Source organism: Papio anubis, chromosome 16 (genome assembly GCF_008728515.1).
Source record: "Papio anubis isolate 15944 chromosome 16, Panubis1.0, whole genome shotgun sequence".
Classification (NCBI taxonomy): domain Eukaryota; kingdom Metazoa; phylum Chordata; class Mammalia; order Primates; family Cercopithecidae; genus Papio; species Papio anubis.
In genome coordinates this window covers 615,715-631,400 of record NC_044991.1, presented here as the reverse complement: position 1 = coordinate 631,400, position 15,686 = coordinate 615,715, and the positions used below count along the sequence as shown (strand labels likewise).

General features: G+C 48.9%; 1 protein-coding gene across 5 annotated transcripts in view; it reads left to right on the top strand.

Moving 5' to 3' along the window:
- Positions 1–15,686, top strand: part of MOV10L1 (Mov10 like RISC complex RNA helicase 1) — a 72,401-nt gene that overhangs the window by 9,430 nt on the left and 47,285 nt on the right. For all 5 annotated transcript variants that reach the window (XM_009217548.2, XM_009217551.2, XM_009217550.2 and 2 more), the window contains exons 3-9: positions 2,062–2,221; positions 4,541–4,653; positions 5,183–5,370; positions 10,193–10,333; positions 10,604–10,845; positions 11,386–11,518; positions 13,203–13,397. In XM_009217548.2, coding sequence (XP_009215812.2) covers positions 2,062–2,221; positions 4,541–4,653; positions 5,183–5,370; positions 10,193–10,333; positions 10,604–10,845; positions 11,386–11,518; positions 13,203–13,397 — 1,172 coding nt within the window. The remainder of the gene's footprint in view (positions 1–2,061; positions 2,222–4,540; positions 4,654–5,182; positions 5,371–10,192; positions 10,334–10,603; positions 10,846–11,385; positions 11,519–13,202; positions 13,398–15,686) is intronic.

The following is a 15,686-nucleotide window of genomic DNA, read 5'->3' as shown; positions in this document are numbered from 1 at the left end:
GGGGTTTTTTTGTTGTTTGTTTGAAACAGAGTCTTGTTCCGTCGCCCAGGATGGAGTGCAATGATGCGATCTTGACTCATTGCAACCTCCGTTTCCTGGGTTCAAGCAATTCTCATGCCTCAGCCTCCCAAGTAGCTGGGACTGCAGGTGCTTGCCACTACACCCAGCTAATTTTTTTGCACCCAGCCTGAATTTGTGTAATAGATCACTTTTGGTAGTAGTGCCATCTTAATAAGTCTTAAGATTGTCATCTTAATAATTAGGTATTAACATCTTAATCTCTTATAATCACTTTGGGTAGTATTGTCATCTTAGTAGTTAAGTTTTAAGATTGTCATCTTGGCCGGGTATGGTGGCTCATGCCTGTAATCCCAGCACTATGGGAGGCCGAGGCGGGTGGATCGCAAGGTCAGGAGACGAGACCATCCTGGTTAACATGGAGAAACCCCATCTCTACTAAAAATACAAAAAATTAGCTAGGCGTGGTGGCGGGTGCATGTAGTCCCAGCTACTCAGGAGGCTGAGGCAGGAGAATGGCGTGAACCCCGGAGGTGGAGCTTGCAGTGAGCAGAGATTGCTCCACTGCACTCCAGCCTGGGCGACAGAGCGAGACTCCATCTCAAAAATAAAAATAAAAAGATTATCATCTTAATAATATTAGGTTTTCAAATTCATGATCATGGTTGTCTTGCTGTTTATTGAGGTATTTAATTCATTCATTAGTGTCATTGTATGCATCTTCCATCTCCTTAGTTAGGTTACTAAGTGTTCTTAGGGATTAACCTGTTAACCTAACAATGCTGTTATAAATGGAATTGTTTGCTGTTTCTTTGGAATCCTTTTTCTTGATTTCCTTTTTGGATTTTTCATTTCAAATGTCTGGAAATCTGATTTTTGTATATTTGCGTCCTGTGCTAGATTCATTTATTAGCTCTAACCATTTTTTGTTTTATTTACATGTGTGGAATCTTTAGAGTTTTCCACAGATGAGATCCTACCATCTGTGAATAAAGATAATTGAAATTTGAAAGTCTTGAAGTGAGCATGGGCATCCTTACCTGGTTCCTGATCTTAGAGGAAAGCTTTCGGCCTTTCACCATTGAGTGCGGTGTTTGTTGTGAGTTTTTTATTTATGGCCTTTCTCGTGTTGAAGAGATTTCCTGCAATTCCTAGTTTATTGAGTGTGCATCATGAAAAGTGTTGATTTTGTCAAATGCTTTTTGTGCATCAGTTGAGATCATCGTGATTCTTTTCCCTCATCAATGTAATATGGTGACTGATTTTCCTATGTTGAAACACTTGCATTCTGGGATAAACCCCATTTAGTCATGGGATATAATCCTTTTAATATGCTGCTGCATTCAGTTTGATAATATTTTGTTGAGGATTTTTGCATCAGTGTTCATAAGAGATTGCTGTAGACTCAATGTAGGCGTCCCCCAAAATACGTATGTTGAAATCCTGACCCCAGCGCGATCTTATTAGGAGGCTTTGGTGGGTGATTAGGTCACGGGGCAGAGCCCTTAAGAAACATACCCCAGAGAACCCCTTTGCCCTTTCTGCCAACAGCAGGAAGATACCGACTGTGAACCAGGAAGAGGGCCCTCACCAGACCCGGAATCTGCCAGGGCCTTGATCTTAGACTTGCAGCCCTAATGGACTCAGACAGGCATTCCAGCCTATAGTTTGCTTTTCTTCTTTTTTTTTTTTTTTTTTTTTGAGACGGAGTCTCGCTCGGTAGCCCAGGCTAGAGTGCAGTGGCTGGATCTCAGCTCACTGCAAGCTCCGCCTCCCGGGTTCACGCCATTCTCCGGCCTCAGCCTCCCGAGTAGCTGGGACTACAGGCGCCCGCCACCTCGCCCGGCTATTTTTTGTATTTCTTAGTAGAGACGGGGTTTCACCGTGTTAGCCAGGATGGTCTCGATCTCCTGACCTCGTGATCCGCCCATCTCGGCCTCCCAAAGTGCTGGGATTACAGGCTTGAGCCACCGCGCCCGGCCTAGTTTGCTTTTCTTGTAGTTCTTGTATTATGGTTTAAAGAGCAGTGTGTTTATTTTACAGGTAGAAGCTGTCTCTGATAAATGGGAAGACGACAGCAGAAACCAAGGCAGTCCCTCAGACTGCAGCCCCCGAGTGTTGATTGGCTGTGTGACTTCTCTGGTGGAGGGCGCAGGCTGTATCAGTCAGACCACCTACTTCTCTCTGGAGAGTGTGTGCGAAGGTACGCTCAAGGGTCTGTTTCACATTTAAAATTAGGTTTTGTCTTTTAAAGGATTGTTATGGGCCAGGCACAGGTGGCTCGTGCCTATAATCCCAGCACTTTGTCAGGCTGAGGCGGGAGGATCGCTTGAGCTCAGGAGTTGGAGGCTGCAGTGAGCTATGATCCAGCCACTACACTCCAGCCTGGATGACAGAACACAACCCTGTGTCTAGATTTGCGATGGCTACACACATCATTGAAGGGATCAGGTTTGGGCATGCTTTGTTGAGAGGGTTTGGGGATTAGAGTAGCTCCTCCAGGTGTTGGCTTTACACAGAGGGTCTTGGATATTGAGTGGACTTTGGGAGAGGGGACCAGGTCATTGTTTTGTTTTTGTGTTTTTGTTTTTGTTTTTCAAGATGGAGTCTCACTCTGTTGCCCAGGCTGGAGTGCAGTGGCGTGATCTCAGCTCACTATAACCTCTGCCTCCTGGGTTCGATTGATTCTCCTGCCTCAGCCTCCCGAGTAGCTGGGATTACAGGTGTGCACCACCATGCCCAGCTAATTTTTTGTATTTTTAGTAAAGATGGGGTTTCACCAGGTTGGTCGGGCTGATCTCGAACTCTTGACCTTAGATAATCCACCCGCCTCGGCCTCCCAAAGTGTTGGGATTACAGGCATGAGCCACTGCACCCAGCCAGGTCACTGTTGAAACTTGTGTTTTTATGTGTTTTGTGTTCATTTGTTAAATGCAGTCAGTAATTTCTGGGTAGTTGTTGCTTCCATTTAATTATAGTGTTATGATCTAAGTTAGTGTTACAGGAATACTGAGGTACTATTTAAAGTACTTTAGATGTTTTAAAATAGGGCTTGGGGATAACATTGTTTCTTTCCAAAAGTATATATCCTTTTACTTTCTTTTTTTTTTTTTTTTTTTTTTTTTGAGACGGAGTCTCACTCTGTCACCCAGGCTGGAGTGCAGTGGTGAAATCTTGGCTTACTGCAAGCTCTGCCTCCTGGGTGCACGCCATTCTCCTGCCTCAGCCTCTGGAGTAGCTGGGATTATAGGCGCCCGCCACCACGCCCGGCTAATTTTTTTGTATTTTTAGTAGAGACGGGGTTTCGCTGTGTTAGCCAGGATGGTCTGGATCTCCTGACCTCATGATCCGCCCGCCTTGGCCTCCCAAAGTGCTGGGATTACAGGCGTGAGCCACCGCGCCCGGCCCTAGGACATAGTCTTCTTAAAATACTCCCTGACTTTGAAGTCAGTGCCCTAGCATATTTTAATGTCTTCTGTTTTCTTTCTGTTCTTTTTTTGAGACGGAGTCTCGCTCTGTGGTCCAGGCTAGAGTGCAGTGGCACGATCTCGGCCTCCCAGGTTCACACCATTCTCCTGCCTCAGCATCCCGAGTAGCTGGGACTAGAGGCGCCCGCCACCGCGCCCGGCTAATTTTTTGTGTTTTTAGTAGAGACAGGGTTTCACCATGGTCTCGATCTCCCAACCTCGTGATCTGCCTGCTTCAGCCTCCCAGAGTGCTGGGATTACAGGCGTGAGCCACCGTGCCCGGCCTCTCTTTTCACATAGACAGTAATTTCACCATGGCTCACATGTTGAATGTAGATGTCAGCTGATATTTGTGCTGTTACGTGTTCATCACCAGCTTTCTGGAGAAACAAACTCAGTATTCAATTATACTCTTTTTTTTTGAGCTTCCAGAGTGCTTGTTGCAAAATAACAAAAAGATTTTAACTACCTGTACCATGGCACACCTGTGCAGACCACCTCTCTGTTCTGTCAGCACTGCTCAGCCACTTCATGTCACTGAACCTGCAGTTTTCCACCAGCTGTGGAAGGCCCAGTGGTGTCTTGTGTCCAGCAGGCCATGGCTGGGGCCACAGCCCAGCTCTCTGGCACACTGAGGGGCTGGCTGGACCATTGAGTGCTTCCCTCACACCTGAGCGCAGGTGTCTCTCTGTCCCTGAGCACCATGTGTGTGTCCCTGACAGGGAGGTGCCACAAACACTACAGGACAGGGGAAGGGGGATGCCACCTGCCCTCAGATGTGCCACATGGGGCAGGATTACCATGAGCATGCACAGTGCACCTTCTGGAGCCTAGAGGTGTGAGTGAGAGGCCCCAGCTCAGCTCCTTTTTTTGCAGTGGTTAATATTAATACTTCAGGGTTTTTAATTCCAATATATGTTTCTCACAGTAGTAGAAAGTGCCTTTTAAATGTTCAAATGTATCCTCAGATATGATAGAAATGATTTCAGTCTACCACGACCTCAGAATAACTTATGCACTTTAACACTACCATGGCTTTTCCCTGGTGGTTTTAGGCTTCGAGCCCTGCAAGGGAGACTGGGTAGAGGCTGAGTACCGGATCCGGCCTGGCACATGGAACAGCGAAGCCACCTCGGTGAAGCCGCTGAGATACAAGCGCGTGGACAAGGTAGCGTGCCGACGAGTGGCTCCTCTCTGTGCTTCTAGCAGACCTGCCATCAGGGGTAACTTGCACAGCCCAGGCTTCTTCTGCATGTGTTGGGAGCCTGGAAAAATACAGCTTAGTCATGGCCAAAGAGGAGTGTGTTTTCCTATTGATAATGCTGTGTTTCCTTAGGAAACAGTAACCCTGAGTGCTTGCATAGCTAAATTCTAAGGTCTACAGCTTACGCGACAGTACTAAAATGTTCTAAGGAGAAAGGTGTGTTAGAGAAATATTGGACTATGTAACAAACCTGCACGTTATCCACATGTACCCTAGAACTTAAAGTATAAAAAAAAAAAAAAAGAAGAAGAAAAGAAAAGAAAATATAGAAGGAAAAAAAAAAAGGAGAAATACTGGACGAGTGCTATGGGATGGCGGACTTGAGCTTCCTGGTGCAGCTTGTGTGCTTTGGGCTGACTTGGGTGTGCGTTACAGCTGTGCCCTGGCGTCGTGCAGCACCTGCTTCCCGTGACGCTCAGCTCTGTGCTCCCAGGTCTGCATCTCTAGCCTCTGTGGAAGGAACGGGGTGATAGAGGAAAGCATCTTCTTCACCTTGGACTCCTTGAAACTGCCAGACGGGTACACACCCCGGAGAGGTGACATGGTCAATGCAGTGGTGGTGGAGAGCAGCCAGTCGTGCTACGTCTGGAGGGCGCTCTGTATGACCCTAGTGAAGAGGCGGTAAGAAAACGCTTTTCTGGCCAGGTGCGGTGGCTCACGCCTGTAATCCCAACACTTTGGGAGGCCGAGGCGGGTGGATCATGAGGTCAGGAGTTTGAGACCAGCCTGACCAACATGGTGAAATCTGTCTCTACTAAAAGTACAAAATTAGCTGGCCCTGGTGGTGGGTGCCTGTAATCCCAGCTACTCGGGAGGCTGAGGCAGGAAAATTGCTTAAACCTGAGAGGCAAAGGTTGCAGTGAGCTCAGATCGCGCCACTGCACTCAGGCTTGGGCGACAAGCAAAACTCTGTCGCAATAAAAGAAAACGCTTTTTTCTTCTTTGGGATGTGAAAGACCCAATTTAAGCATATTTTGAAGAGTTACTTTAGTAAGCCAAATAGTAGACATTTCAAGCCCTGAGTTGTTGAGGTAAAAGGAGAGCATCCCTAGTACTTCGGGAGGCCGTGGCAGGAGAATTGCTTGAGCCCAGGAATTTGAGACCAGCCTGGGGAACATAGTGAGACTCTATCTCTACAAAACATTGAAAAATTAGCCAAGCGTGGTGGTGTGTGCCCCTGGTCCCAGCTAGGCACGAGGCTGAAGCAGGAAGATTGCTTGAGCCTAGGAGCTTGAGGCTGCTGTGAGCTGTGATCGTGCTACCACAGTCTAGCCTGAGCAACAGAGCAAGACTCAGTCTTTAAAAAAAAGAGAAAGGAGGCCGGGCGCGGTGGCTCAAGCCTGTAATCCCAGCACTTTGGGAGGCCGAGACAGGCGGATCACGAGGTCAGGAGATCGAGACCATCCCAACATGGGCTAACATGGTGAAACCCCGTCTCCACTAAAAAATACAAAAAACTAGCCGGGCGAGGTGGCGGCCTGCAGTCCAGCTACCGGGAGGCTGGGAGGCAGGAGAATGGTGCGAACTCCGGGAGGCGGAGCTGCGCAGCCGAGACCCAGCCACTGCACTCCAGCCTGGCGACAGAGCGAGACTGGCCTCAAAAAAAAAAAAAAAAAAGAGAAAGCGAAAAAAGGGAGGCTGGGCATGGTGGCTCACGCCTGTAATCCCAACCCTTTGCGATGCCAAGGCGGGTGGATCACGAGGTCAGGAGTTTGAGACCAGCCTGGCCAACATGGAAACTCTGTCTCTACTAAAAATACAACAATTAGCTGGGTGTGGTGGCAGGCACCTGTAATCCCAGCTACTCGGGAGGCTGAGGCAGGAGAATCGCTTGAACCCAGGAGGCAGGGGTTGCAGTGAGGTGAGATCGCGCCACTGCACTCCAGCTTGGGTGACAGAGGGAGACACCGTCTCAAAAAAAAAAAAAAGACTGTCTTGCCTGGGCGCGGTGGCTCACGCCTGTAATCCCCGCACTTTGGGAGGCCAAGGCAGGTAGATCACGAGGTCGGGAGATCGAGACCATCCTGGCGAACATGGTGAAACCCCGTCTCTACTAAAAATACAAAAAGTTAGCTGGGCGTGGTGGTGGGCGCCTGTAGTTCCAGCTACTCAGGAGGCTGAGGCAGGAGAATGACGGGAACCCGGGAGGCGGAGCTTGCAGTGAGCCTCTCGAGATCACACCATTGCAGTCCAGCCTGGGCGACAGGGCGAGACTCCGTCTCAAAAAAAGAGAGACTGTCTTTTGGAGGCTTTCAGCTATCTCCATGGTTGACTGAAGGTAGAGTTAGGGGTCCCTCTTCATCCTTCATCTTACATTGGTGATTGACATTTTTGGTGGATTTTTCTCTTGTTGTTTCACATTTTGGCATTTAAAAAAATGCATTGAACATGGTTCTTAAAATTATTGAATTTCCGGCCAGCCACAGTGTCTCATGCCTATAATCCTACCACTTTGAGAGGCCAAGACGGGCGGATTACCTGAGCTCAGGAGTTCAAAACCAGCCTGGGCAACACGGTGAAACCCCGTCTCTACTAAAATACAAAAAATTAGCCAGGCATGGTGGCACACACCCTTGATTCCAGCTACTCTGGAGGCTGAGGCAGGAGAATTGCTTGAACCCGGGAGGCGGAAGATGCAGTGAGCAGAGATCGTGCCACTGCACTCCAGCCTGGGTAACAGAGCCAGACTCCATCTCCAATTAAAACAAAAAATTATTAGATTTCCTGTATCTGTGTTCTTTGTGTGCTAGACATGAAAAGGCTTCCCTGAGTTCGCTACTTGCGGGGCAGCCCCAGTTCTGACCCACCCCCTCCCTGCCTGCCTATAACTGAAAGGTATGTGAGACGGGCCTCAATCAAGTTAGAAGTTCACTTTGCCAAAGTGAAGGACATACCTGGGAAAAAGGACCACAAATCCACAGGAACAATCTGTGGTTCTTGCCCTTTTCCAAAGATGATTTTGAGGCCTTCGATATTTAAAAGAGAAAAGTGGGCTGGAGGAGAAAGAGGGTATGGTCACATGACTGGATACACATTTGCAAGAGGTAAGGAAAAGGAACAGGGAGGGAGAGTTGATTATGTAAATCAGTACTTCGATGTAAGAGAAGGTAGGTAACATGGAGATGTTCAACCTTGTCTCATAGCTCTCTGCTTAGGGACAAAGGAAAGGCAGCTTCTTGCATGACTCAGCTTCTGGCTGAGTTTTTTCCTTTTGGCATGGTGAGTGGGGTACCGAGTCTTTCTTTTCTTTTTTTTTTTCTTTTCTTTTTTCTTTTTTTTTTTTTTTTTTGAGACGGAGTCTCTCTCTGTCACCCAGGCTGGAGTGCAGTGGTGCGATCTCAGCTCACTGCAAGTTCCACCTTCCGTGTTCATGCCATTCTCCCGCCTCAGCCTCCTGAGTACCTGGGATTACAGGCACCCGCCACCACGCCTGGCTAATCTTGTTGTATTTTTAGTAGAGACAAGGTTTCACTGTGTTAGCCAGGATGGTCTCAATCTCCTGACCTCATGATCCGCCCGCCTTGGCCTCCCAAAGTGCTGGGATTACAGGCGTGAGCCACCGCACCCGGCCGTGAGTCTTTATTTTCTTTTCACACTCCTCACTCACCACCAGTGAGCTTCTGAGACATCTCCTCCATCAGTCCACTTATTTTTGATCCCGGTAGAATGCAGGTTCTGTTTGGGGAAAGCGTCTGCTTTCCAGCCCTGTATCTGGTGCCTGGCTGGGCCTCTGGGTGCGGACAGACAACCCTGTGTTAACTGAGCCACGGGTGTGTGGAACAGTGCACCCCATGTAAGGGAGCTGCCGGAAGGTGGACTAGAGGCTGTGGGGGTGTGTTAACGGGACAGGACCTGGTGGGCTCTGCCTCCTAGGCGCCTCGCCTCATGGCACACTGGCAGATGCTTGTTTGGGTGCTCGGAGCCCAGTTCCCCCTCCCCACTGGACCCTGCTTTCCTTTGGGAGGGTGTCTAGGGCCCATCTCGTGGGCGAGGATGTGACATGCACTCCATCTGACCACAGAGGCCTGGGACGCACAGGAGCTCTGCTTTCAGCCCAGTCTGCTGAGCATGCCGGTGCCAGGACATAAGACAGGGTGGGGTTCCTTGACCTGCACCTCCTCCCTGTGTCTGAGTCAACTCCTCAGGCTCCCCATCTGTTCTCTGACCTCATCCCCAGGCAGAAGCTGTGGCGTCCCATTCTTCCATCAGGCCCAGAAAGCCCGGGCCTGCAGCGTGGCCTGGGGTCTGCAGGGATTCCCCAGGGTGGGATTCACCAGGGCCGCTAAGGAGACAGCACAGCACCAAACCTGCGCTTTCCTCACTCTTCTCTTTAGGCTAGAAATGCTTGAAAAAGACCTGTTTCTGCCCCGACAGCATTTCCCCACTGAGGCCTCCTGACCACAGAGTAGAAGCTGCTGGGATAGGCGAGCCAGGGAAGCCAGGGCACCTGTTCCTCAGCTTGTGGCCCCAGGTGGGGCGGCCCCTCTGCCCTCCAGAAACAGATCATGTGCCAAGAGTGAGCTCCTGATCTCCACTCAGTCCCACAACCTTCCCATGCAAGAGCTCCGCAGCTTCTCCTGTGGGGGCTGAGCCACGGACTGGGCAGTAGCATCTGACGACTCCTTCCTGCAAAATCCCCACCCCCTCTGTCAGCAACGCTGTGGCCTCTCTGCCCCTGCACCTCCCTTGCCACACCTGGGCACACGGAGAAGGGAGAGCTGGACGGGCGCCCGCCAGGAGGAGCTGCTCTGTAACTGGGAACCTCACTGAGTTTGCAGCAGGGGCCAGAATTGTGGGGAGCCATTCTAGAGACCCCATTTTTTTTATGGCGCCACAGATTGGAAAGTGGCATGAGGCAGGTTTACCTTCTGGAAAGAGCTTGTGGAGAGGCAGGGAGGAGAATCAAGCCTGCGTCACCAGTAGAAGAAGAGGAAGTAAATGGGTCCATTTTTAGGGAAAGGTAAAATCTCATCTTCTCATTTTCTAAAGAAAAAAACTTATTTCATTGTTTTCAAACGTTTCAAAGCAACAGAACTCTTTCCAAAGCAAGTTTAGTGGAGCCCTAGTAGGCAAGGCCTGTTGCCTCCCCCACCACCACCTTGGAAGGTGGCTGGAGGGAAGAGGACTGAGAATGGCACCCTAACTCTACGTCCTGAGCAAGAGGTAGGGGAGTGCCGGGGAGCACATTCAGGACACCATTCTCAGGCTCATCACCTGTGACTGTCCTCTGGGCTGCTCCCTTTTCTCTAGACTTCACGAAGCGTGTTATTTTCTTCCTTCGGATTTGCCATCCTTCTTAGAAACCTAAGTCTTGTGGAAGCCCTGCCTGTGGTGGAGTGGTCCTCTGAGTGCCCCCACCGGCAGTCTATCGTTAAGAGCGGAGGCAGGTGAGGAAGGGGTGGTGCTGCTGCAGAGGGACATCTTCCTGGGGCTCTTTTTTCAGAGACGCCGCCCCCGTTCATGAGGCCACTCAGTTCTATGGAACCATTTTGTTGAAGAACAAAGGTGATATTGAAGTTACACAGATGACACATTTTGGAACCCTAAAGGAAGGAAGAAGTAAAACCATGGTGATCTGGATAGAGTGAGTTTGCCACTGAAACATTTTCTGTAAAGCTACATTAATGGCTTTTAAACTGTGACATAATAATTTCTGTAAAACCAACTTTGGTCATTTATTTTTTTCTTTATGAAGGTCTTTTCAAACTTTTTTACCCCAAAATGTCCTTTTTACTTATATTCGTAAGTGTATTTGCAGTCACCACTTCCTAGATTAAGTTCTGTGTTTTACGATAACTGAATATTTTGGTTTTAGAAATCCTGGCTGGGTTCATGGTTAATTTTCTTTTTCCAGGAATAAAGGAGACATTCCTCAAAACTTAGTCAGCTGTAAACTGGCTGGCTGGGATCAGTCCAAACAATTCAGATTTCAAATGCTGGATAAAGACCAGACGTGCCCCATAGTATCTTTTGTTTCTGTTTCTGAGAAGGAGAATTCATCAGATGAAAATGTTAATTCATTAAATAGCCACACAAAAAACACAATCTCTCAGATGTCAGAGAACGGTTTGGTGAACAACAGAGAAATCTCTCCAGGTAGTGGACGTTTCGGCTGTCACTGCATGAGGTTGGGCGGGCTAGGGGCCATGGGGTTGTGAGCTCTGGAGCAGGCCATGGAGTTGTGAGCTCTGGACAGAGGGCAGGCAGCAGGGGCCAGAATACCCGGCAGCTGCAGTGCTTTGTGCTCTGAGCTCTTCGGCTTCAGGCCCTTCTCCTCTTGCTGACAAGGTTAGGGAGAGGGACAGAAAGCAGCTTGACAAATACCAACAGGTGCTTCAGATGGCAGCCAGATCTTGAGTGCTTCTAAGCAGGGAAAGATTGCTGGGCACGCCAGAGGGGGGCCTTCTTTCCCAGCACTTGGATAGTTGTGGTCACAGCCCTTTCCTACTTCCAGCTGCTCTCTCTGTTTATGTTTTTCCAGCCACCATCTGAGACTTTGCCCTGTGTTTTTGTGTGCGTCTGTCTGTGTGTGTGTGTGTGTGTTTGAGAGAGTCTTCATTTCCACTAAGCATGCCAGCACTGTTAGAGATAATTTACCTTTTGGTCTAACTTTGTATTAAAATTTTTATTTCCCAGGTGATTATACCTGTAAAGGAGAAAATGGAGAAAAAGACAACATTCTCTCAAGGAAGCAGATGACAGAGCCCGAGCCTGGGGGGCTTGTCCCTCCAGGGGGAAAAACCTTCATTGTGGTCATATGTGATGGAAAGTAAGGGCCTGGAGGTCTGAAGAAAGCTGCCTTTTTAAGTTTCTCTGATACTTCTAGGTTGGGCGTTATGAAAGGTACTCCTTTGAGGCGGGCAGATCACCTGAGACCAGGAGTTCGAAACCAGCCTGGCCAACATGGCGAAACCCCGCCTCTACTAAAAATACAAAAATTACTTGGGCCCCTGTAATCCTAGCTACTCAGGATGCTGAGGCAGTAGAATCACTTAAGCCCAGGTGACGGATGTTGCAGTGAGCCAAGATCGCATGACTGCACTCCAACCTGAGACAGAGCAGGACTCTGTCTCAAAAAAACAAAAAGGTACACCTGATTGTTTTGATGTGACAGAATCCTAAGAAAAAGCATTGATCTAGAAGCCGGCTACCAAGTGTGACCCACCTGGGGCAATGGATCCTGTAACTTCGCACCACTCATGAGGGTCCTTACCAGACGGCCTCGCTGTCACCCTCACAAAGAAAACAGGGCCTCTGTGAGGCTCTCTGAGGCCTAAGCTCCCTGTGCTTCTGCTGTTCTGAGACATCATGTTGGCTCCTCTTCACTGCCTTACCCGTGTTCCCCGTAGCCGAGCCCTCGAACCTCGGTCATCTCCATCCTGTCACCTGGGTGTTTGGCCAAGGCACGGACAGCACAGTGTGCTGAGGGAGGGGCAGGGACGGTCCCTTCCTAGCTGGGATGCCAGTCACCAACCTTGAGCCCTCCCCTCTCCCTGGTGTGGTTGGCTACATCAACTGACCAAACAGGCCCTGTCCTCCAGCTCCCTGTGTCCCCACATCCCTGCCTAAGCTGCCCTACGGTGCGTGATTGCCTTCCAGCTGGGTGTCTAATCCTCAATTTTTTAAAAAAACTTAAATCTGATGAAATCACAGCTCATCAACATCAAGCTGTGGGTGGCAAGTGCACAGTCAGCTGTGTGAGGTGCAGCCAGCTTCAGTGCTTTTTTTTTTTTTTTTTGGACCTTATGACAACATAGAAACAGGTTTTAAAAAAAAGAAAAAGTCACAGGTGGGCACAACATGTAGTGTGGATGGTGTAGCCCCAGTTAGAGCCGCAGCAAGGGCTGAGCAGAAAGCACATTAGGTGTAGTACCTGTTTTTTGTCATGTCATAAAATTCTGACTTAAAGCTGGGAATATCAAAACTTTCCTATTCTTATATGTTAGGATTACAAAAAAGACTGTCATAGATGCTTAATTTTTGTTGTTGTTGTTGTTGTTGCCCAGGCTGGAGTGCAGAGGCATGATCATGGCTCACTGCAGCCTCCACCTCCCTGGGTTCCCACCTCAGCCTCCCAGGTAGCCGGAACCACAGGCACGCACTGCCATGCCCGGCTAATTTGTGTATTTTTTGCAGAGACAGGTTCATCCTATGTTGCCCAGGCTGGTCTCAAACTCCTGGGCTCAAGCAATCTGCCTGCCTTAGTCTCCCAAAGTGCTAGGATTACAGGCCTGAGCCACTGCACCCGGCCCATAGGTGCTTAATTTTATCTTGAGAAAATATTAATTACATAGCTTATTTTAGAAAATCTCTTTTTTCTCTGGAAAAAGAATTATTGAAGACTAAAGATGACTGTTAGCTCTGTCACTTTTCTTGTATGTGCAAAGGAAAATTGTGTTGACTCTGCTTGTCTTAATTATGACTAAAACTAAATTTCATTTTGTGTTTTCAAGAAATCCTGGCCGCTGCAAGGAGCTCCTTTTGCTTTGTTTTTCTGATTTCCTGATTGGGCGATACCTTGAAGTAAATGTTATCAGTGGGGAGGAGTCACTAATTGCTGTGCGCGAACCATTTTCTTGGAAAAAGCTTAAAAGTTCACAAGCGTTAACATCCGCAAAAACGACAGTTGTTGTGACCACACAGAAAAGGTACCCTAAGTGAAATGAGTGTGGCTCTTGGTCTGGCAGTTTTATCTGCTGGGTTTCAAGCCTCTTTCCATGATTGTATTTGGGGGACGGGGTGCATTTCCATGGAACTCTGAAGGTCAAGTTCTGTCTCTGCAGCTGCACAGCAGCAGCGTGAAGCCCAAGGAAGACGGCCTTCACTCCCTCAAGCCCCACTCTGCCCTGGCAGTTCTCAAGGTGGCTCTCAGAGCAGGCTGGCCTCACCCAGCTCCCACCACCTCTCCCATCCTGAGGAGGCCACGGTGTGTAGTGCACGGCATCCCTGTGTCACTCGCACTGGGAGCAACAGGATTGTGGGGTCACCCGAAGCCTGTTTGAAGATGTGGTACCACTTAAGAATGAAGTTAGGAGAAACAGTGTGTGATCTGGGACTTGTGGCTGGGGAACATAGGGACCACCCAGATTTTAACTGGAGTTTTGTCTCAGGAAAGCATTTCACGTCCACGTGTTCTCTTCTGTAGTTATAAAACCAAAAAGCCCTGAATAGCAGGCTTTTCTTTTCTTTTTTTTTTTTTTGAGACAGAGTCTCTCTCTGTCGCCCAGGCTGGAGTGCAGTGGCGAGATCTCGGCTCACCGCAAGCTCCGCCTCCCGGGTTCACGCCATTCTCCTGCCTCAGCCTCCCGAGTAGCTGGGACTGCAGGCGCCTGCCACCTCGCCCAGCTGGTTTGTTTTTTTGTGTGTGTGTTTTTTAGTAGAGATGGGGTTTCACCGTGTCCGCCAGGATGATCTCGATCTCCTGACCTCGCGATCCGCGCGTCTCAGCCTCTCAAAGTGCTGGGATTACAGGCTTGAGCCGCCACGCCTGGCCTTACAGCAGGCTTTTCTAAAGTTTAATGACTTTGTCCCATGCATGTGACGTTTCCTCCATCAGCTATAATAACTGATGGGTTTGAGCTCTGCTACTACCCCAGAGCCCCCTGAGGGTGAGATGGGTCACTTTTGTAATATGGGAAAATTCTGAATTTCAAATCACGTGTTGCCCCAGTTACAGTTCAAGATGAGGGATTACGGACTTCTACTAAGTTGCAGACTGAAGGGAAAACCTGTTACCAGAGAAGAATATGTGGTTGTTTACCTTTTAAGGTTAGACCATTATCTGAATCACAGCACCACCACCAAGAAGCTGTGTGACCTTGGGCAAGTTTCTTAACCACTCTGAGCCTTATTCTTGTTGGTAAAATGATAGTCCCTGCCTCATGTGGTTTGAAGGTTGAGTGAGGTCATGCATGTAAAATGTGCAGTTTCCTGGCACAAAGCAATCACTCGGTAAGTGAATAAGCAGTCGTTATCCCTGGGCACATTATTATTGAGAAAAAGGGGCTCACTGCCTGATGCACTAGAGGCCATTGCTACGACAGTGGGTTTCTGAGAAAAGAAAAGCTTTGTATTGAAAACCAACCCCCAAGGAGACAGGAGTCAAGCTCAAATGTGTCTCTCTGTGCTGGCTTTAAGGCAGTAATTTTATCAGAAAACGCTTAGCAGGTAGAGTCTGGGATTAATAGGTAGTTGGTGGAAGGAAAAGGGAGGGCTGGAAAGGCCTTGGGTGTGCGTAGTTACCTCTTCATGCTACCTCACGGGTCATGTGCCAGTTCGGAGGGAGTTCACATGAAACACATGGTGGGAATCCAGGCTGTGATGTCAGTAAGCTCTGCACAAACTCCAGTTGTCCATTTTGGTTCTAGCTGATCTCAGCCAGTCCTTTGATGTCATAAGCAGAGGGAGTCTCAGCGTTGGAGTTGTTTCTTATCACCCATCCTGCAGGCTCAAGAATTTCTGTTGGTCATTGGTTTCTTTTTTTTTTTTTTTTTTTTTTTTTTGAGACGGAGTCTTGCTCTGTCGCCCAGGCTGGAGTACAGTGGCCGGATCTCAGCTCACTGCAAGCTCCGCCTCCCGGGTTTATGCCATTCTCCTGCCTCAGCCTCCCGAGTATCTGGGACTACAGGCGCCCGCCACCTCGCCCGGCTAGTTTTTTGTATTTTTTAGTAGAGACGGGGTTTCACCGCATTAGCCAGGATGGTCTCGATCTCCTGACCTCGTGATCCGCCCGTCTCGGCCTCCCAAAGTGCTGGGATTACAGGCTTGAGCCACCGCGCCCGGCCAAGGTCATTGGTTTCTTTAACTCTTTGGGCACAGTTTCAACATCAAGGGGCTGTAGGGATGTAACCCAGAAAAGGAGCAGGAAGGTCCCTCAGCTGCCAGACAGAGTCCCCGAGGATCGAGTTTTAATTATAGGAGCCTTGGAGGATCCCTGG